General features: G+C 43.8%; 1 protein-coding gene across 1 annotated transcript; it reads right to left on the bottom strand.

Annotated features, from left to right (window-relative positions):
• Window positions 1–9,873: 9,873 nt before the first annotated feature.
• LOC137756257 (myb/SANT-like DNA-binding domain-containing protein 7) lies at window positions 9,874–12,803 on the bottom strand. Its single transcript, XM_068532590.1, is given in 4 exon segments — window positions 9,874–10,697; window positions 10,700–11,189; window positions 11,369–11,544; window positions 12,626–12,803. Coding segments are annotated over 4 exon segments (1,668 nt in total).
• Between the last annotated feature and the right edge of the window lie 9,974 nt (window positions 12,804–22,777).

The following is a 22,777-nucleotide window of genomic DNA, read 5'->3' on the forward strand; positions in this document are numbered from 1 at the left end:
TTTCATTCTGATTTGCTCTGGCTGTTCCTTCCAGCAGGAAGTAAATGACTGGGGCTACCAGTTAGGTTCATTTGCTTCCACTAAAATAAGGCCACGGGTAGAGAAAGTAACAAAAGCTCTATCGGTTATCTACTTTCTGTAAATCCCTCCTCTGAGCCTTCGTGAATGCTGTTCCCTTTATTTGGAATGCTCTTCTGTCTTCCCCTCTCACGTCAAACTACACCCCCACCCTTTCTAGTTAATTTTTACTCATCCTTCAGAACTTAGCTCAAGACTTACTTCCTGAAGGAAGCCCTAGATTAGCTCAGGTCCCCCATTATACTCTCTCCTGGCATCCGGGACTTCTTTTTCATAGCATCTATCATAGATGTAATTTAATAATTAATTGAATAGTTAATTTTCATATTATGTCTTCTCTACTACACTGGAAGGTCTACGGGGGGAGGGGGCAGAGAGAGGTCTGACTTACACAGATCCGCATCCCCAGTACGCAGCACAGTGTGTGCCATGTAGCAGGCATTCAACAAACATTTGTTGAAAAGTAAAGATTGAATGAAGGCAAAAGTAGACGCAAAGGAATGGTAAAAATTGTAATATCTAATCTTTATCGAGCATTTACTATATGTAACGCTAGGCAGTGCATTAACTGCTTTGCATGTGTTATGCCATTCAGTTCTTACCACACCCCTAAGACAAGTACTATCCTTATCCCCATTTAACAGCTAAGAAAACTGACGCTTTAGCGGGTTGAAAGAGGTTCCGCAGCTAGTAACATTTTTCAGTCACAGAACAGCTTCTCTCCTATTCCTTCCGCTCCCTTCTCCCTCCTCTATCCATTTTGTATCTACGCTCACCTTTTCTCTGTGGAGAAAACTCCCGATGTCAATGTCAGAGAGAAGTCACTTTGTTCTGGACGTTTTTTGAGGACATTGCTCCCTAGGGAGAAGCTGCTTCTAGAGCACATATTTGATGGGGTGGCCAAGGGCAAATCAAGTTGCCTGATTCCAAGCATCAATATATCTCTGTGGCAGTCTGTGTGTGTTTGGATGATATGCTGAGACAGGTTCGAAAGCACTGTTCTGCTCATTCTAATATATATGATAACACTGTACTTTATTTTTTTTTTTAATTTTTTAAAAAAATTTTTATTTATTTATTTTTTGCTGGGTTGGGTCTTCGTTGCTGCGCACGGGCTTTCTCTGGTTGCAGGGAGCGGGGGTACGCTTCGTTGCGGAGCGCGGGCTTCTCTTGTCGCGGAGCATGGGCTCTAGGCACGTGGGCTTCAGTAGTTGTGGCTCGCGGGCTTCAGTAGTTGTGGCTCGCGGGCTCTAGAGCGCAGGCTTAGTAGTTGTGGCGCACGGGCTTAGTTGCTCCGCGGCATGTGGGATCTTCCCGGACCAGGGATCGAACCCGTGTCCCCTGCACTGGCAGGCGGATTCTTAACCACTGTGCCACCAGGGAAGCCCAATAATACTGTACTTTAGTTGTAGGGTATTTTTTTAATCCAAGGGTCTAAAAGTTCTTTTTCAATATATCAATTTCAAAAAACATGATCTAGTTTTAAATATGGACTCATCATGCTCTACAAGATCAACTGTGTGAGCAGCAAACTGCCGATATTTAATTCTTTTTTTTCAAATCTGAGTCATGGTCCTCCCCCCACCGATGCCAGCTTGTGCTCTCATCATGACTATCACGGTTTAGCGGTTTTAAAATATATGTTACATACCAAGTAGGCTGCAGTAGCTTTCTCAGTGGCATTTGGAAACACATTAAAAATATGCAGCTTGACTTTTCATCCCCTTCACACCCTCTGCATTTCCCTTTTGGAGAGCTCAGAGGGAGGCACAGTGGGAAGAAAATAAGCCCAAAGAAAGGAAAATAGAATTTTGCCTCTGTGGAAAAGAATGTACAAAACCAAATCTATTGTTCTTAATTTAGGTTTTGGTTCTCATGGCTGTCTTTTTGTGTCTGTCATTTTCTTTGTTTAATAGCGATTTGCCATTTAGGAGTGTTCCTTTGTTTACCTCTCCTTCTGCCTATCTTGATACTCCTACTGGTCCACGCGAGGCTCTGGCTCCAGCTTTTTTTCGTATTGTTCTGGATGAGTCTCACTCTTCCTTCACCGTGTCCATTCACATTAGCTGCATTCTTTCCTAATTCTCCTCCCTCTCTTAGTTTCCCAGATCCCAGACGTATCTTTTCTCGACTCCAATATATTGTTTTCTAAACCTTGACCCTTTTGCTTGACTAATTTTATTTCCTTCATTAATCCCTTTGTGTTGTAGTCTGAAAATCTCTCCACAATTTTCTCTAATTGAATTTCCAGCTCCATATTTCCTTTTGAGCTTGACTTCTGGAAGAGCCTTTACCTGGTTGCTTTTTTCTTTCATTACTGAGTTTCATTGACAAGGCTTTTCATCCCTGCTTTTGGTCCTCAGATGTATGTTGACTAAACAGTTTGAAGCAGTGAGTAAGGCCCAAGGGAAGGAGGACTGGATTTGGAGTCAGAAGGTCTGGACTCAGATCTGAGCTCTGCTAACTTAGTCATCGGAACCTCATCTGTAACATGGAAATAATGATATTACTGCCCCCCCATGGGGGATCAAATGGCATAAAACAGTGTAAACAGACTGCAAATGTCTCCTACTCGAGGGATTTTTTTTAGTCTTCATGGAACTGTTATTTCCATAAAATGGCACCTCTTTTTCCATTTAACACCAGGCCAAAATAAAATGATGGGAAATGTTAACTGAAGCATTAGAAGTTTAAAATCTTATGAAATTCTCCAAGAGGTTCTAATTAGCCTCTTGGTAAAAATATCTTGGTAATGTTGGCGCAGAGAATGCTGACAGTATCTACATCTCTCAGCTATAGCACATAACCCAAAGAGGCTTTGGAGGAAGGGATAGCATCTGAACACTTATTTGCAATATGAAAATGAAATTAGAATTAAAATAAAGTGAAAAGAGTTCTTAGGCTCTAGGATCCAGAAATTATCATTCAAGTTTCCCATACAAAGAAGGAATCTTATCTGTTTAAAAAAAATTTTATTGAAGTATAGTTGATTTACAATGTTGTGTTAATTTCTTCTGTACAGCAAAGTGACTCAGTTATACATATATTCCCTCTCTCTCTCTCTCTCTCTCTCTCTCTCTCTCTCTCTCTCTATATATATATATATATATATATATATATATATTCTTTTCCATTATGGTTTGTCACAGGATATTGAATATAGTTCCCTGTGCTATACAGTAGGACCTTGTTGTTTATGCATCCTATATATAATAGTTTGCCTCTGCTAATCCCAAACTCCCAATCCTTTCCCCCACCCACCCCTCTCCCCCTTGGCAACCACAAGTCTGTTCTCTATATCTGTGAGTCTGTTTTTGTTTCGTAGATATGTTGATTTGTATCATTCTTTAGATTCCATATATAAGTGATGTCATATGATACTTCCTCTTTCTGACTTACTTAGTGTGATAATCTCTAGGTCCATCCATGTTGCTGCAAATGGCATTATTTCATTCTTTTTGATGGCTGGGTAACATTCCACTGTATATATATACTACACATTCTTTATCCATTCATCTGTCGATGGACATTTAGGTTGTTTCCATGTCTTGGCTATTGTAAATAGTGCTGCAATGAACATTGGGGTGCATGTATTTTTTTGTATTATAGTTTTGTCTGGGTATATGCCCAGGAGTGGGATTGCTGGATCATATGGCAACTCTATTTTTCGTTTTCTGAGGAACCTCCATCCTCTTTTCCATAGTGGCTGCACCAGTTTACATTGCCACCAACAGTGTAAGAGGGTTCCCTTTACAAAGAAGGAATCTTATCTTAATCACTCTCTTAGTATTGGGTACTTGCTGTTTTGAGAAGCAACCCATTTCATTGCCAGATGTCTTGTTTTGTGGAAAATGACACATAACGTTCCCCCACTACTTCCGATGACTTCCTGAACAAGTCCCATTCTTCTCACCTGGGACAGCGCTTTGATGTTTCTGAATAGTTTCTGGGTCATCCTTTTCTACTGGCTAAAATTCCAGTCCTTTTAATGGTTTCTCATATAACGTGGGTTTTCCTGCTCTTCCATTAGTCAGACTGCTCCATTTGTCAGTGGCCTCTACAAAGCTGAGCCTCCGGGGCTGGATGCAGTACTCGGGATCTATTTCCACCATAGAGTTCTGGACAGTGTGATGTCACCAAGAGGCTCATTGCCTTAACAAAATGGGTGCTGTCACTGGTTTTAGAGAGTTGCATCGCAGTCCATTAATTCTCTAGCAAGAGCCAATAAGCTGGTTTTCATTGGTATGTCAAGAACTCCCACAAACTAACTTATTTTCAGTAAGACTGTAGGGTTTAAGTTAAACTATCGAAAATGAATTTCTTATTGTTATGTAGAAACCGGAGGTGTCCATTCACTATAATTGGAACCATGGAACTACTTAAGTTTATGATATTCCATATGTTATATTTATGCAAAAGATACAATACTAGGTGTCAAGCTCTTCTCTGTCATGATTTTTTTTTAACCTTTATTGAGGTTTTTATTCTCCTCTCTGCTGATAAAGTGTTTCATGTGCACAACAGCCCTGTGAGGTAAGACTATTATTATTCCCATTTTACAGATAAGGATACTGAGGCACAGAGAGGTTTATTAGCCTGTCCAAGGTCATCCAGCTAGCAAGTGGTTCTGAACCCAGGAAGGCTGACTCCAAACTCTATACTGCCTCACCTCCCTGGGTAGTACATAATTGGAAAACATTACTTATGTTAATTGGTTGTTTTTCCCTAAAAGAAAAGATCTGAGTAAGAACTTATCTTAAAGTTCCTCTTCCCCATGTTTCCAAGGTCCATTCCATGGAACATTGGTACCTTAAGGTGATCTAAAGGGGGAAAAAAGAGTTCCCATGTTTAAGACCACATAGTTGCCATTTTTTCTTAACTTAGCCACTTTGACCATGCTATGCTGTGGCTTGATTCAAATGTTAAGTGACAGGTTTCCATGAGGTGTTATACATGAGAGCACTTTGCAGACGCTGAATACATTGTACCTGCTTATAGCATCTCAGATTATTCATGAATTTTACATGCCTAAAAACACCATTTTAAACATTTGCTTCCCCAGACTCACAGGTAGAGAGAACAAACTAGAGATTGGTTACCAGTGGAGAGAGGGAAGTGGGAAGGGGCAATATAGGGGTAGGCAAAAAGAAAGGGGTTGTTATGGGATTATATGAAATCAAGCGTGTGAAACTTTTGAAAATTGTAAAGCACTATAGAATTTAAAGAATTTTTCATCCAGTAAAAAGCAATAACAACAGCAACAAAACAGTTGCTTCTCTGATCATTTATACTTCCTTTACAAAGTATTTTAAAACTTGGTTAATCTATGGTTGTCAGCAGTTGCAATACACATAATAATAATGAATTAGCAAGTTTAAGATTGTTTTAAACAATCTTAAATGGGAACCATATTAAGTCTTATAATGGTACTTTGTAATTCTGTGAAGCAGAAATTCAGTTGAGCTCGAGCGTTTATGATGCTCGAAGAAGCATGGAGGAGAAATTTACATTAGTTATGTTGGGCCACTTCTGTATATACTTAAATAACAACCACAGCAGCAGCAGTAAAGCCCTAATGACATCAAGAAATTCTCTAAATTAACATTTTGTTTTAATGGGACAACTAATAAGAATACCTTACATCCATCTTTATTCTAACATCTCAGTCCTGTTTGCTAGCTAACTTCCTTTGATCCATTTTTGTTCTCCACACTGAATAATTCTTTCAGTTGTTCGTACCATCTCCCTTCACAGAATATATTTAGTGAATTATCATGGTCCACTGATAAGCATCATTTTGCAAGACTAAACAAATTAAGTCCGTTCAATCTCTCTGTGTAAATGACATTTTCAAAGACAAGTTGAAATAAATCACTCCAGTCAGGATAAGACACAATAAAAATGTCGTGACAACTGGGTGTAAAGTCAAACCAAGCAAGTTTGTACATTTTTATTATTATTATCTTCCCAAAATGGACAGGAAAATAGAAAAAGTACAAGAACCTTAATTTTTTTTTTTTTTAGGTACAGATAACAACTTTATTTGTCCACACCAGGATTAAGTTACTTAACAGAGAGACAGAGGGTGGTGGGAGGTTGCCATACACAGCACCGTTTACGTCGAGGGCATCAGGAGGCAGAGCATTACTCCTACCACGGTACCACGGCCTTCATCCTCCTCCTCCTCCTCCCTGCTGAAGTGCCCCTTGCGGTCAGCAGGCCCCTGCCCCGCACTCACCAGCACTCTTATGCTACCAGGCTTCTTCCTTGTAGAACTGCATTCCCTTCCTTGTAGAATTGCATTCCCTTCTGCTGTGCCATCTTTTTAAAATATATCTAGCTATTGGTACTGGCTACTTTTTTTTTTTTTCCTTCCTTCTCTTTGGACCACAGTAAGCCTTCGAGTAGTCTCTTCTGGAGCAGGGTAACTTAGAGGTTAGAGTGATGAGACCTTTACATGGAGAAGTAATTTGCATGTATGAGTTAGGAAGGTGTTTTGCAGGTATGTTACAGGCTTACTTTAAACCATTTAACTTATGCTCCGAAGTAACTGTAATTTAATGTTGGTAGAATAGCAGATTATGAATAGCTTTAATTGTATGTTTAAAGTCATATGTTCACAAGCTTAAATCTGGATATCAGCAGCTACCCTGCTGTCCCAGTACAGAGCCCACCAGGTCTGGAAACGCCTGTCTTTACATTCATCTGTCCACTGGGCCCTCACACAGCTCCTGCGAGGTAGCTGGGGTGGCCTCCCACTGGATAGGTGAGGGGCCTGAGGTACAGAATGGTCAAGTGACCTGCCTGCAGACTGACGGGGTCACGGCTGGGCCTGGGGCTCAGACAGGATCTCTGGGCCTGTTTCTCTACAGCCTCCCCTTATTACGACTTCCCTCCTCTTCACAAGATTTGGCCTGTTTTTTCTGTTTACTTTTTAAAGATTTTTCCCTTTAGTTTTATTCCCAACCTTAAAGTTGCTCTTGCCCATTAGATCTGCACACTACTACCTCCCCAGTTCACCTTGACTTCTGCTCTTTAGCACTTCTCTTATCTCAGATAAATCCCTGCCTGTGTACTTTGCTACCATTAATAGATTAATATAGTACAGGTCTAACTCTTTCAAGTACTTCCCTGTTTTTCCAGAAAGTCTACCTATCTACAGTAATGTTATCCAGTTGTAACTGACATGGACCCCTCAACGTAAGGACCTAAAACAACTGAGAAAAAAAATTGTATATCTCAATTTCCGTGCCTTAAACGTATGCTCCTTTGAAGCAAGGAATCTGTGTCTGGGTGTGGTGCTTATAGAAGTTCACGAGTACATTCATAAATATTAATGCCATAGAATGCTTCCTTAAAACACAATTGTTACCAGGATTTCACATCCATTAATACGCTGCCGTGACTGAAAATATCGCAATCAGAATTTCACTTTTTCTTTTGTTATGCTATTCATCTAATCTTTTAGAACTGGAAGGTACGAGAAAAGTCATCTAGTACAAACCTCTCACTTTAGAGAGAAACTGAGGCACGAAAAGGGCAAGTGATCTGCTCAGTGTAACGAAGTGTGGCAGCATTAGAATCTGGGGGTTCTGACTAGATTCCAGTGTGTTCTACCTCACGCTGCTTCCTACGTAATCGCCCATTCCCCAGAGAGGCCTGCCATCTATTCCTGCTTCCACTGTGTTCCCACTGTGGTTTGGACCATTTCTCCACCTATTGGTATTTCCAGCATCTAGGTAAGCAACCAAGCTGGCAAAATAGAAAATAAAACCTCTCCCAACATGCCTGCACTTTTTTTTCAGCCTCTTGATTAGAGGAAAGCTTTTTAAATTCCAAGTCTCCTTTTTGTACTTTCTGAAAGTACTAAATAGCCACTAAGAGCTTTAAGTGAGGTTAACAATGGCCGGTAATGGCTTCCCTTCCAGAGTAAATTGGAAGCATGGCTCAACACCATCATGTCTCCTCTAGGAAGCGTGTGTGTTTTGGAGGGGAAAGGGGATGGATTTGTGGAGGGTTGGTGCTTAAAAAGAGTTACCTATTGCAGGCCGTCCTTATCCATACCACCCAACTGTTCCCAAAGCTGTTCTATCCCATCATATGCCATTAACGAGGTGAACTTTTGTCTATATCTTGTGAGAAAGAGTGACTTTGGAAAGTTCCCTAGAAGAAAAGTTTTCTAGGGCTTGCCTTCTGTAACATACCAGACAGAAAAAAGGCTAACAGAGAAGAACAAAATTAGCTAAAAGCATTTGGGAAACTGATATAATCTGAATTGTTTCCACAATGTCCAAATGGCAAACCAAAGCTAAAGATATATAATTATGCATAATCAAGGAACCTAAAAAATATGGAATGCAAAGAATTTACTTACATGTAATATTTTTTTAAACAACTATAATGCTGTAAGAAATATTTTTTTTTCATTTGTATTTATTTATTTATTTATTTATTTAATTTATGGCTGTGTTGTGTCTTCGTTTCTGTGCGAGGGCTTTCTCTAATTGCGGCAAGCGGGGGCCACTCTTCATCGCGGTGCGCGGGCCTCTCACTATCGCGGCCTCTCTTGTTGCGGAGCACAGGCTCCAGATGCGCAGGCTCAGTAGTTGTGGCTCACGGGCCTAGTTGCTCCGCGGCATGTGGGATCTTCCCATACCAGGGCTCGAACCCGTGTCCCCTGCATTGGCAGGCAGATTCTCAACCACTGCGCCACCAGGGAAGCCCCATGCCTGGTAATATTTGATTGTTTTTTGTAATATTTATTTATTTATTTGGTTGCACTGGGTCTTATTTATGTATTTATTTTTATATTTATTTTTGGCTGTGTTGGGTCTTCGTTTCTGTGCGAGGGCTTTCTCTAGTTGCGGCAAGTGGGGGCCACTCTTCATCGCGGTGCGCAGGCCTCTCACTATCGCGGCCTCTCTTGTTGCGGAGCACAGGCTCCAGACGCGCAGGCTCAGTAATTGTAGCTCTCGGGCCTAGTTGCTCCGTGGCATGTGGGATCTTCCCAGACCAGGGCTCGAACCCGTGTCCCCTGCATTAGCACACAGATTCTCAACCACTGCGCCACCAGGGAAGCCCTACATGTAATATTTTATACGACAGCCAATTTCTCATTATATCAAAGATTATCAACATGAACTAAAATGCACGATTGTGGCTCCCTGTCAGTTCTGAAATATATCCATAGTGATAAGAGACTAAGGACTAGTAAAATGGGGGGAAAGGTGGTTTGACTATTGAGTGTTTGCTAGTGGGTATGTCACAGACACAACAGTGAAAATATAAGAGATAAAGTTACCAATACGTGTTTTGTCTATATTAGCCTAATGAGCTATAGAGAGATTTAAAGAAATGAAGATTGTAAACTCCAGGAAACAGTCAAGTTAAACTAGTAGATTCAAGCAATGAGGTCTCGGTATACAACCCTAATTCTGTATCTATCTTCTCAGCTACTGTGCCTCACCCTAGTCTGACCTTGGCCAAGGTCATGTGCTTTAACAACTTACATGTGCATAGTGCTTTTAAACTTTTAAACCCTTTCACATCTATTTAAGCCATCTGATCCTCACGACAACCCTGTGAGGTAGGCAGGTTGCCCCCTTTTAACAGCCAAGGAAAATGGTGTTGAGAGGTAAACTAAATTGTCACACATCAGTGATGAAACCAGGGCTAACTAGCTCTCTGGACTTGGCTGCTTCCGTTGTCTACTAGGCTACCTCTCATGTTTCTGAAAGGTCTTTCAGCTAGTGGAGACGCTTGGGAGAAGCAAGTGTATTCCTACCCTTCTGCACATTAATGGTCCATCCACTCTTTTTCTGAGGACACGGAAAAGGAGCCAGGGTACCAGAAGGCAGCTGTTGGACCCGGGCCTCTGCCAGAGAAGGAAATACACCCTTGTGTGATCAGATAACTTTTGGTGTTTGAAATTAACCTCTGAAGCAACTTTTCAAGCCCTAGCTGAAAAGCACCGGTTGCCTCTTCTACCGCTGTGGCCGAGCGTCTGACCGCGACCACGGCATCCCTGCGCAGCTCGTTGGCGGGGTCCTGCTGAGCGCTGGCCTCCTCGCCAATGGCAATCAGCCGGTCCAATTTTTCTTCCTCCCGCTTTGAAAGTTCTCGTGCCAATCTCCTGTTTTCTGCCAACTCAGCTGCGATAGTCCTGGCCACTGACTGCCTTCTTCGCCTCGCCCACCTGGGAGGGGCCTCACTGGTCAAAGGCCCATCCCCACCAGAAACAAAAGGAACTCTGGAGGAGGAGACTGGAGGCCGCTGTGCCGAGGCCACCCCGGGAGTGTTTCGGCCGGAGCTGGTGCAAGGGCTGGGCTCACCAGACACTCCCAGTCTGGTCACGGGGCTGCTCTGACAGGGAGCAGCTGCACCTCTGAAAAAGTGGTGGGAGCTGCTGTAGCTGGGGGTCCCTTGAGAGCACCCTGCACCCGAGGATTCACCCCAGGAGTCCTCAGGGTCACTGGTTTCTCTCATCTGGTCACTGATCCTCAGTTGACAATCCTCATCTGATTCCTTAACTGTTTTCAAGGTGGGCTGGTGATCTGCTGCCTGAGTCCGTTCTGCTCCCAGAACGCTGGCTCCCTCTTCCCCTGGGGTGTCAGGGGCCGCAAGTTCTGATCACAGTGCTGGGCCCACGCAGCCTCCTCCGTTAACTTGTCTGCGTCAGTCACTATCTGATTTCGGAGAAGCTGACCCAACGTATCATAAAAGGGACAGTGTGGTGGATCACCCATACTTGTGGCGTGGGCCACATAGGCCTTTAAATATAATGCCTTCAGGACCTTGAACTTGGAGCGGCACTGACGCTCGGTGCGGCGGAAGCCTTCCTGCTGCATCCGCTTAGACGCAGTCTGGTAGACATCTGCATTGTGATGCACGGTCTGGAGGCGCTGAATATACTCTGCCTCACCTAGTATGGAGAGAAGCGTCCGTGTCTCCTGTCTGGACCACTGGATGCCCGCCCTGCGATTGGAAGTGGCCGTAGCGGACTGGGAAGGAAGGCCAGCTGGAGGAGGCTCCTGGGCAGCAAGGTGCCGATCTGAAGGTGTGGGGAGGCTCTGTGTGCCCCGGTCTATCTCCAGGAGCCAGCCGATTCTTCCCTCTCAGGGCTAATTGCTGAGAAGCCAGGTCCAAGGACCGCATTTCTGGCTTCTGCCAAGGATCTGCTTTCCTTTCATCACTGGATTTGAAATATTCCTTATTCCACTTTGTTTTGTTGCCAGTCCAACAACCTCTTCACTTTCTGAGTAAACAAAAACAGCTGGAGTGACTCTGTCACCTGCACCACTGGCATCCACATCAGCCCGGCCATCGTTATAGACGGATGTGCAGGTGAACCCCGCTGGCCGCCGTGAAGCGGCAGAGACGGCGGCAGCAGTAACGAGTGGTCTCCCCTCCGCAACAGCGCCCGGCCGCAGAACCCAGAGCCTTCATTTTTGAGACTGGTTTGGGAGACTGTAATTACATTAGCGACATCCAAGTGTTATCAACACTGAGCAATTCCTCTCATCTCAACTCAGCAGCCGACTCAGAAAATCACACCTTCCAGCTCATGGAAGACACTTGGTAATGCACGTGTAATTGGGTTAAAAAATAGTCACGACCGCAAGCTTTATTTTTATTTGCTTCTGTATTTCTCTAAAGGAAAAAATACTCATGGCTATCTCCTTGCTTCTTCAAGAGGGCCATGGCCAGGTCCCCTTTGAAGGAATATATAGCATGACTTTTTTCAATCCCAGTTGCCCAAGTGCTGCCATATTCCTGACGGGAGAGTTGTGCCCGCAGAACCCCTGGAAGCTCTTCTCTCCCTGACACAGCACTGGAGGTGTGGGCAGATTCCAATCACCTGTTAAACAGATCGCTGCCTCCCCTTAGGCCTACTTCTTCTCCTGGATGCTGTTTCCAGACCATATTCGTAAAATATGAATCTTATAATGCTCCTCCTCTGTTCAGAAACTTTCCATGGCTTCTTACTGCTGGTTGTTTAAAGTCTAAACTTCCCAGCATCCATCCAGAGAATAAATTCATTCAGAAATCCAGCACCATCCTCTTGGTAATGCTTATTTTCCTCTTTTCCGCATCTTGAACCCTCTGCTCTTGCCTTGCTTGGTAATAGTGTCCTACGTTTGTTGGTTCTCTGTTCCCTCCCTGAACGGCCTTTTCTTTTCCCCTCTGCCTATTCAAATCCCTGCCTTTCCTCCAGCCCCCACCCACCCTCCACGCCATCCATGAGGCCCTCTTTCTTTACCTTCCTATCATTCAGATGGAGGCCTTTTCTACAAGAAAGGAGCCAGGATATACAAACACAAAAGGGGATTAGGTGTGGGAAAGTTTACCCTTCACTTTTAATTCCATGTAGTCTGAATTGCCACATTTCATTCCATTTCCAGCTCCACCTAGATGTTCCACGGCGTCTTGAACTTGAGAAGAGTCACTACTTTTTCCCAGAGTCCCCATTTATCTTCTTGTGTTCTCTCTCCCTGACAATGATGTCACTGTCTACCCAGATGCCCAAAGCTAGAAATGCAAACATTACCCTTCAAAATTCTTTCCTTTGCTGCCCATCTGGTCACCAAGAACTCTAATTTCTGGTCATATCTCTCAACATCACTCCCGTCTTCTTCACTGCTCTGTCTTAGCTGAGCCTTCGTCATGTCTCTCCAGATTTTCTCCAGCAGTCCCCTAATAGATCTCAGGCCTCTAGCCTCATCCATACTCCGATGCTTTATTCATCTTCCACATTTGTCTGTGTTCCAAAGGGAAAATCTGGTCACTCAGAAAAATTCAGCAGTGGCATTACATTGTTTTTCACATCCAATTAAAACTTTGTAGTTGAACTGCCAGGTTCTCTCTGATCTGTCCTGCTTCTATACCAGCATCTTTTCTCTTTCCTTACTCTGCCCTATCCTCCTCCACTTTAACTCTGAACATGGAAAGGTCCACTGTCGCCCACACCACTCTCTACCTGCAATGTTTATTGTCCTTAACATCTCCTGTTCAGTCTTAAAAATTCTTTTCAGCTATCACACCTGAGGAAGCTTCCAGGACGCCCACAACTCCCAAGTCAAGATAACACTCCATTTCTCTGTGTGTACTTCATTCTATCACAGCACTTACCTATCACTCTTCATGTTGGTCTCTCCAACTAAAGTATGTTCATCTTGAGGATAGAACACCCAGCATCTAACACAGTCCTCATAAATAATTATTGAATGAGTGAATAGCACGTAGTCCTAATTTCTCCATATGGCTTTTTTAGAATTATTCATTGGTTTACATACCTGAGTATATCTTTCTAAGATTATAAGGAGCTCAACAATCAAGGATTCTGTGTGTCTAAAACTGCACTAGAATAATCCATACACGTGACGGAGTGTGATAGATACACTGGAGACCATGACTGAGAGTAAGAGGTCAAATATGTGGACTGATCAAGAGGATGCATTTCCACCTTTATTCCTCCTGCTCAGCCTTTAATGGATACATCTTTGGCTTATTGAGCAGAAGTGTAATCATTTCTCAGGACATCACTTTCAGGTCTAGCCAAGGGCACCCATCAACAGAGCCCATCATCAGCTGCGGTTGACCAGGGCTCTAATTTGGCTGTTATCATTGAACTCTTTTGTAAGAAAGGTTGACTAAGCAGTGACCTTGTCTGTTTCATAAGATATAGAGAGCTCTCTTTCTAAACTTCTCCCATAAGTTTCAAGACCTTTCATTTTAATGTCTGGGAGCTATAGATGAGGTATAAATAACCACTGAGAAAGTGGTGTGATAGAGACATAATAGCAGATCAACAATCCAACAACCAGAATTCTGCTCTTGATGAAACTAGAAAAATCTATTGGCTCAGTGGCTTCACTTTCTTAAATTCATACAGAATTTAGAATGAAAAAGAAAATAGATGTAATTCAGTAAGAGGAGTAAATACAAGAACCAAAAAGGCTTAAGAACAGCTCATCATGTTGTCAGACTTAGTCTGGTTTCATGTATTCTTTTGGACATCTGGTGGACCTAGGGCCTGGCCTTATTTTATGATAATTCAAAACATGGCACTTCCCATGCATTTGCCATACTCCTGCTATATTATATTGTGTCATATGGCTCCTCTATCCCAGCCAAATTGCTCCACAACTTGTTTCTGAAAAGATCTCACATTCTGGCTCCTGTCTGAATTCCCCCACCCCTCATTTCACCCTTTTCTAAGTCATGCCCTTTCTTCAAGCCTAGCTAAACCAATAAAGAATGCATAATTCCTGAAAGGCAAAATGGATGCTAATTTGGGAGGACTTTATTCTGTAGGCAGAAAAAAATCCCAAGATGGTGGGTGGGGTTATGTTCAATGTGATCAGAGCATTGTTTTAGAAATAGCCCCTCCTCCAAGAGATTACTATGCCAAAATAGATAATTGCAATGCTCTGGTCCATTTAAGAGGATTAAATGTAATTGGTGACTGTTACCTATTGAGTGAGTTAAGACCAAACTTATCTAAGGTATAAAAAGCAAAGCAATAGTAATTCTGTTTTTAAATTCTCAGTATTTTCAAAGTGCTTAATATGTATTATTCCATCATAATGTAGCAGTGTTACACCAAGAAGGATAAATGGTGGGCTCTAGACCCAAACATCACTAGCACTGTTATAGCCAGCAAGGAGTGCTCCTGCTTCGAATCATAAACACCATCAGACCATCCATTCATTCAAAACTATGTTTTAATTTCCTACTCTGTTCTAGGCAGTGTTCTAGGCATTTGAGATAAAACAGTGGACAACACAGACAAAAATCCCTGTCCTCGTGGAGTTTATATTCTAGAAGGAGAAGACAGTGAACAAAATAAGTAAGTTAGGTAAGAAAGTGATAGATGTTACAGAGGGATATTAAGCAGGAAAGAGGCACAGGGAGTAGGGAGAGGGAGCTCATCAAGGAAGGTTCACTAAAAAAGTGATATTTGGGCATAGAGTTGTACGAGGTGAGGCAACAAGTCATGAAGGAGGAATAAGGTGTATGGTAGATTGTTTGCAAAAATGGCCACAAAATTCCTATCCTTATAGCCACGTCTTTGGGTAGCCCCTTCCACACTGGTTCTAGGCTTAGCCATGTGACCTGCTTTGAAAAATGGGACGATATCAAGTGTGACCTAGCTTTTTGACCTCAGAAACTCTTGTGACCACCATACGTAAACGAGCCTGAGCTACCCTGATAGATGATGAGAAACACGTGGCTAAGCAATCCCCACTGACCCATCAATATCAAGCCACTGCTCTTGTAGTATGAAAGCGGTCATAGATAATACATAAACACGTAGGTACGGTCGTGTGCCAATAAAAGTTTATTTGCAAAAAGAGGTGGCAGGTCAGATTTGGCCAGCAGCCTGTAGCTTGCCAACTCCTATCCTAGACCGTACAGCCTCAGTCAAGCTGGTGTAGACAAGAACTGTCCAGTCAACTCAGAGAACCATGAGAAATGATAATTGTTATTTTAAGCCTTTATGTTTTGGATTGACTTGTTACACACATAAGCTAACTGCTACAGTGTTCCAGACAGAAGAAACCAGATACAAACATCCTGACAAGGGAGTATGCTTGGGATACTCTAGGAATTAGAAATAGAGCAATGTTGCTGGAGCCAGATGGACAAGGAGTAGAGTCATAGGAAGTAAGTGCAGAATCAGCAAGATAGAAGGGATGGGACAGGCAGATTGTAAGAGCTGTGAGGCCCATTGTAGCAGAGGAGTGACATGCTCTGTCACTTACATTTTTAAAAGCTCAGTCTAGCTGCTATGTTGAAAACAGACCCTAGACTACAAGGGCAGAAACAGGGAGATGAGTTAAGAGTCTATTGAGATAACCCTGGTGGGAGGTTGGATATGGGTGGGAGCAATGGAGGTTGTGAGAAAGGATCTGAATTTGGGGATATTTTAGATAAGATGCACTCATAATTTGGATATGGGGTATATAAGAAAGAAGGTAATTAAAGATGACTTAATGGTTTTTGTCTTGAAAAATTGGAAATTGCCATTAATTTGAGTTGGAGGAGACTATAGGTAGAAAAGGTTTTGGGGAAAATATGAGGAGTTCTATGTGGCACATTAAGTATAAGATGTCTGTTGGGCATTTGAGTAGGTATTTGTATACATGGGTCTGGAGTTCAGAGAAGAGGATTAGCCTGGAGGTACCAATTTGGAATCATCAGCACATAGAGGGCATTTGAAATCCACGAGATTGATGAGATTGCCAAGGGAGTGCATATACACAGCCCAGAGAAAAGCCTTAAGAAATGAGCCTTGGGCTTCCCTGGTGGTGCAGTGGTTGAGAATCTGCCTGCCAATGCAGGGGACACGGGTTCGAACCCTGGTCTGGGAAGATCCCACATGCCGCGGAGCAACTAGGCCCGTGAGCCACAATTACTGAGCCTACGCGTCTGGAGCCCATGCTCCGCAACAAGAGAGGCCGCGATAGTGAGGGGCCCGCGCACCGCGATGAAGAGTGGCCCCCGCTTGCCGCAACTAGAGAAAGCCCTCGCACAGAAAGGAAGACCCAACACAGCCATAAATAAATAAATAAATAAATAACCCCCCCCCCGAAAAAAAGAATGTGCTTAGAGATTAAACAGCATTAAAAAAAAAAAAAAAAAACAGCCACTAACTAGCCACATATGCACTTGAAATGTGACTAGTCCAAATTGAGGTGTACAGGTGTAAAAACTACACACACACACACAAAAGAAATGAGCCTTGGGGCATTCCAACACTAAGCTGTCAGGGAGATGATGAAGAGGAATTGAGGAACAGTAAAGGGGCAGGAGCCTGGGAAGGAGAGGCCAGAGAGATATAAAGAAAACCAAGAGAGTGCAGTATCCTGAAGGTCAGCTCAAGAAAGTGTTCAAGTAAGACAAAAACTGAGAATTAACCCTTGGACTTATCAGTGTGGAGGAGGTTGGAGACTGTGACAGAATCAGCTTTGGTGGAGTTAGGGACATGAAAGCCCAATAGGCATGGGGTGAAGAGAAGTTGGGAGGAGAGGAAATGGAGACTGTGAGTAAGGAGAGCACTTTCAAGGCAGTTAGCTGTGCAGGAGAACAGAGAAATGGATCAGTAACGGATCAGTTACCAGAGGGTCATTAGAGGGACGTTTTAGAGTAAGATAAAAGATATCATGGTTTTATTCTGAAGAGAATAATCCAATAAAGAGAGGGAAAATGATGATGCAGGAAAGAGAGTGAGGCCTCCTTAGACGATGCAGCCCATTCAAGCCACCAGATTACTGCATGGGCTTGAGTGACTCCAGAGGAGAAACAGAAGCCAGGGCCTTGAGTGGACGAGAAGGGATGGGCTGTAGGGCCAAAATGGAGGGGTTAGCCTTAGAGGCATGGAGGGTTCTTCTAGTAACAGAAGAGGGGGTAGAGTATATGCACCCAGATGCTGGTGGGTGGGAGGTATGGTGGTAGATGGAAGTCTGTGGAAGTGGTAGATTGTCCCAGTAATAACTCCCAGTGCATCAGCCCCTTGCTATTCCTCTCCCACACTGATTCTGGGCTTGGCCATATGATTTTCTCTAGCTAACAGGACATTGGCAAATATGATACATGCAGTGGCTTAAAAAATGCTTGTTTCTGGGAACACTTCCACCACCACTTGAAGGAGCTCAAGCTAGCCTGCTGGAGACAGGTGGCCCTTTCAATAGCAAGCACCAACTGCCATCTGAGACCAAACAGCCCCGTTTGAGTCACCAGATGACCACAGGCACATGAGTGACACCAAGCAAGTCCAGCAGAAGAAGTACCCAACTGATCCTGACCCAAACTGCTGACCCACAAAATCATGAGCAAATAAAATAGTTACAGCTTTAAGCCACTATTTATTGGGATGGCTTGATACGTAGCTAAGGCTGACAGATACAGAGGAGAATGTATGTATGATGGACAGGGAGAGTAGGAGAGAAAGTAGAATAGGGAAAATGTGTATAGTATGATTGCTGGCAGTACCGAGGGCCCACTTAAGAGTCACAGTTCTTAAGTTTCAGTACATTCAGTCAGTATGGTTGGGTTTTTCTCTGGCCACATGTCAGTTGCATGGTTGCTGGTGTGGTATAGGGGAAAAATGGATTTAGTCAGGTTAGGCACTTTGTTTTTCAAAATTTATTATTATTTTTTTTTTTGGCCGCGTTGGGTCTTTGTTGCTGCGCACGGCTTTCTCTAGTTGCGGCGAGCGGGGGCTACTCTTCGTTGCAGTGCGCGGGCTTCTCATTGCAGCGGCTTCTCTTGTTGCGGAGCACAGGCTCTAGGTGTGTGGGCTTCAGTAGTTGCAGCACGCGGGCTCAGTAGTTGAGGCTCACGGGCTCTAGAGCGCAGGCTCAAGTAGTAGTGGCGCACGGGCTTAGTTGCTCTGCGGCATGTGGGATCTTCCCGGACCAGGGATCGAACCCTTGTCCCCTGCCTTGGCAGGCAGATTCTTAACCACTGCGCCACCAGGGAAGTCCCAGGGTAGGGACTTCTGCCAAGCAAATACAACAAAGTCAGTGAGTCAGGTAAGAGGGAAATGCATCCAAGGGAATGATTATCATCGTTTACCATGGCATTTAACTTCAGAAAATAGAGGAGATCACGAAGTTGAAATGCAATGAAAACGTTGTTGGACCAATCGATTGGATTTCTCAGAGGGGTTCAAGGATTTTTGGCATCAGGACACTAGGGAGGATGAATTAGAAAAAGAGGAGGTGGTGGACAGGGAGTCTGATACATGAATTAGAGATTATGGAAAGAGAACAGTTATCGCATATGGCAAGGTCTGTGACATGACTGTAGCAACGAGTGGCTGAGTAGATCGGAGGACAAGATCAGGGGAGGAGAAGAAACAAGAAAATAAGAGGCCAGGCTGCAGAAGGATCATCTCTGCGGATACTGGAATCGCCAGGAATTAGGACAGGGCTAACACGGGTAGATTGCCATCAGCCAGGAGCTAAGGTAACCTAGCAGTGTGTGTGGGGGGGTCCCAAGATAACTATAACAAGAGAGGGGAGAGTGGGCATAATGTGATGACATTAAATTCTGAACTGGGGCGGTAAGGGAGGAGGGACCCGAGGAAGGATGGCCTGGAAGTGTCAACAAGGAAGAAGGAGGAGGCCTGCCTTACTCTCAGGCCCGGTAGTATCGTGCGTGGGGAACACATGACCGTGACTTGAGAGGGCTGCGCCGGCAGCAGCGTCCTTCGGGGAATTCCAGATTGCAGTTAGAGCAAGAAGGTGAAGAGAGTGTTCAGGAAAGAGGTTGACAACATAGGAGATCGTGCTGATAACGATCCACGAGTTCCGGACAGCACAAGGGAAGGATTTCAAAAGTTGTGGAAGAGTGGGAGAAGGGGACCGGAAGGGAAAGTGCCCAGCCTTTTGAGAATTAGAGTGTGAAGGATGAGGTTTGTCCTGGAAAACGGGGGGTGGGAGCTGGGTGGGGCGGCTCTCGTGGTAATGAACATGAGCAGAGATAAAAGGCCATTTGAGGTTAGACCCTGGGGATGCAAGGGAGACAGTGATGTCAGCTTTAGAGGTTGGGGAATTTCCAGGGGACCCCTCTTCACGTCTGCCTGTGGAAACGTAGAGGTCTGGGGAGGGTGGTTGTGTTTTTAGTCGAATAGTCCAGTGGGTAAATGCCATATCGCATAACCTCACCATTGTGCCTTGATTCTGTCCTGATACACATGCATTCCCTGGGATGATTGGCTGGATGAGGTACCCTGGCATCTTTTAAACTCCAGGGCTTGCTGATCAACTTCCTTCTTCCAAATGTCTGACAAAAACGGTGAACGGTTTTTGAAGAGAGGCAGAAAGTGCCAGAGCTGAGTCTGATGTTCTTTCTCTGGGCAGAAGGGTGTAAGCCCTGCATTTCTTTGATGCTGCCCTAAAACACTTGTGCCGGCACCACCAGGGGCTTTGATGTTCTTCTAGCGCTTCTGACGTTCTGACATCTGGACTTGTACTCTTCTGAAGCAGCAAATTGAAACAATAGTCAAACTCTGGTATAAAAAGAAAAAGGACAGCAAGACCTTATACAGAACTTTGTGATGCCACTCGCCTGATTAGAGAGAATGGTCTCTCTGCCTCTTCAAACACACGATCATTAGTTTCACATTTTATTATTCATGCCAGGTGTCTGTCACTGGGCACCCTTAGCATCCCAGGATTTCTCCAAGAAGGGATTTACCAACCGACTCCTGAAGCCCAGATCCAAATTGACTGTTTCCTCCAAATGGCCTTTTACTTACTTACTTACTTACTTAATTATTTATTTATTTATTTATTTATTTATTTATTTATTTATTTATTTATTTATTTATGGCTGTGTTGGGTCTTCGTTTCTGTGCGAGGGCTTTCTCTAGCTGCGGCGAGCGGGGGCCACTCTTCATCGCGGTGCGTGGGCCTCTCACTATCGCTGGCCTTTTACTTAAACATAAAAACCATATGCCTGACCTTAGGCTGCCCTTCACACTTCATCTTTTATCATCTCACCTCGAGTTACACTTCTTGCCTTCACACCACATGAGCTCTCTCTCTGGCCTTTGTCCTCAGGTCCCGCAGACCCTGATTTGGGTCTGCCTCGTGTCGTTTTCACCTGCACATCTGTCGGGCGAGCTCTTCTTCCTCTCACAGTGTTCATCTTCAAGCTAACCATCTTCCAGAGAATGATCCAGATCACAGCTTTTCAATCAATGGATACTCTTTCCTTCACTTCTTTAACCTCTGCTTTCCATATACGTTCACATCCTTTAAGAATGAATGGAGGGAAAAAAGTGAACAATTTTTTTTGGTATTAAAGTTGCTTTGTTCAGTGTGAAATCCTCCCAGACAGAGCATGCATCTCTGCCAGCCTTAATACCTCAGGCCTCCACTTCTCTTCCTAATGTCTTAGACAAGTTGGGTATTTTCCTTTTCTCCCAAACTTCTTTTCCTAAAGGCTACTCTCTTTTGCTGCCATGAACAGATCAGATAGGTGAAGTGGATTTTCTTGATTTGTTGAGGGGAAAGCACCCCTTCATCTCCTTCCACAAACCCCCTTCTTGTAACATCGTTATTTCCAATAAGATGTAGGTTGACAGGTAACAGTGAAACCCTAGTGTGGGTGTCCCTGCAAATATCAGAGGCTCCCTGGAATCCAGTTAATCCAGTGCCATAGCAGCCCTTTCCCAAGGCCCCTGGGTCTGTTGTTAACTGTGTCACCAGGAGTCCTGCCCTGGCATCACTGAGCTCCCCTATGCTAGCAGCAATTCTGCATTTAAGGTCTGCTGTATCTTGGATTGTTTCTAAGCAAGGAGGCTTGCCAAAGGACTCTCCAGAGTGGGGACAGATCCCAAACACTTCAGGCCCCCAGTCTTCTTTTTTACCTTTTTTAGTAGGTCCGTCTTGGGAGCGTTCAGATGACAAAGTGGAGGTTCTCTCTGATCACAGAGGTAATTCTGTTTATAAAGAAAAGATCCTTCCAGAACAAATTGTTAGAGAAGGTAGCTCAGCTGCTTGGTTGTGAAGCCCGCAGCATGTCTTCACCAGAGTACCAGAAAGATACGTTTCTGGTTATTCCCATTTCTGAGAGCTCGGATGAGATTTTTTGCTCTTCATTGGTCTCTGGATTTATTGGCCTTAAGCCACTCTCCTAATCTCCTAATCTCCTCTCCTAATGGGCAAGACCAAAGTTGCCTGAGAAAATGTAATTTTAGTGACGGCTTAATACTGCATATTCAGGACTACAGTTAACCAGTCCCATGTTGCCTTCTTTCTTTGTTCTCATAAATAGCTATTCAGTGAACGTCCAATGGCTTCTTGAAACTCCCTGCATCCATGTCTGCACCCCATGTAGCCATATCTTCCCTTTCCATTTACTCTTTTTTTTTAAAAAATCTTTATTGGAGTATAATTGCTTTAAAATGGTGTGTTAGTTTCTGCTTTATAACAAAGTGAATCAGCTATACATATACATATATCCCCATATCCCCTCCCTCTTGCGTCCCCCTCCCACCCTCCCTATCCCACCCCTCTAGGTGGTTGCAAAGCACCGAGCTGATCTCCCTGTGCTATGCGGCTGCTTCCCACTAGCTATTTTACATTTGGTAGTGTCTATATGTCAATGCTACTCTCTTACTTCGTCCCAGCTTACCCTGCCCCCTCCCCACGTCCTCAAGTCCATTCTCTAGTAGGTCTGTGTCTTTATTCCTGTCTAGCCCCTAGGTTCGTCAGAACCTTTTTTTTTTACATCCCATATACATGTGTTAGCATACGGTATTTGTTTTTCTCTTTCTGACTTACTGCACTCTGTAGGACAGCCTCTAGGTCCATCCACCTCACTACAAATAACTCAACTTCGTTTCTTTTTATGGCTGAGTAATATTCCATTGTATATATGTGCCACATCTTCTTTATCCGTTCGTCTGTCGATGGACACTTAGGTTGCTTCCATGTCCTGGTTATTGTAAATAGAGCTGCAGTGAACATTGTGGTACGTGACTCTTTTTGAATTATGGTTTTCTCAGGGTATATGCCCAGTAGTGGGATTGCTGGGTCGTATGGTAGTTCTATTTTTAGTTTTTTACGGAACCTCCATACTGTTCTCCATAGTGGCTGTATCAATTTACCTTCCCACCAACAGTGCAAGAGGGTTCCCTTTTCTCCACACCCTCTCCAGCATTTATTGTTTGTAGATTTTTTGA

The sequence above is a fragment of the Eschrichtius robustus genome, chromosome X (assembly GCF_028021215.1).
Source record: "Eschrichtius robustus isolate mEscRob2 chromosome X, mEscRob2.pri, whole genome shotgun sequence".
Taxonomy (NCBI): Eukaryota; Metazoa; Chordata; class Mammalia; order Artiodactyla; family Eschrichtiidae; genus Eschrichtius; species Eschrichtius robustus.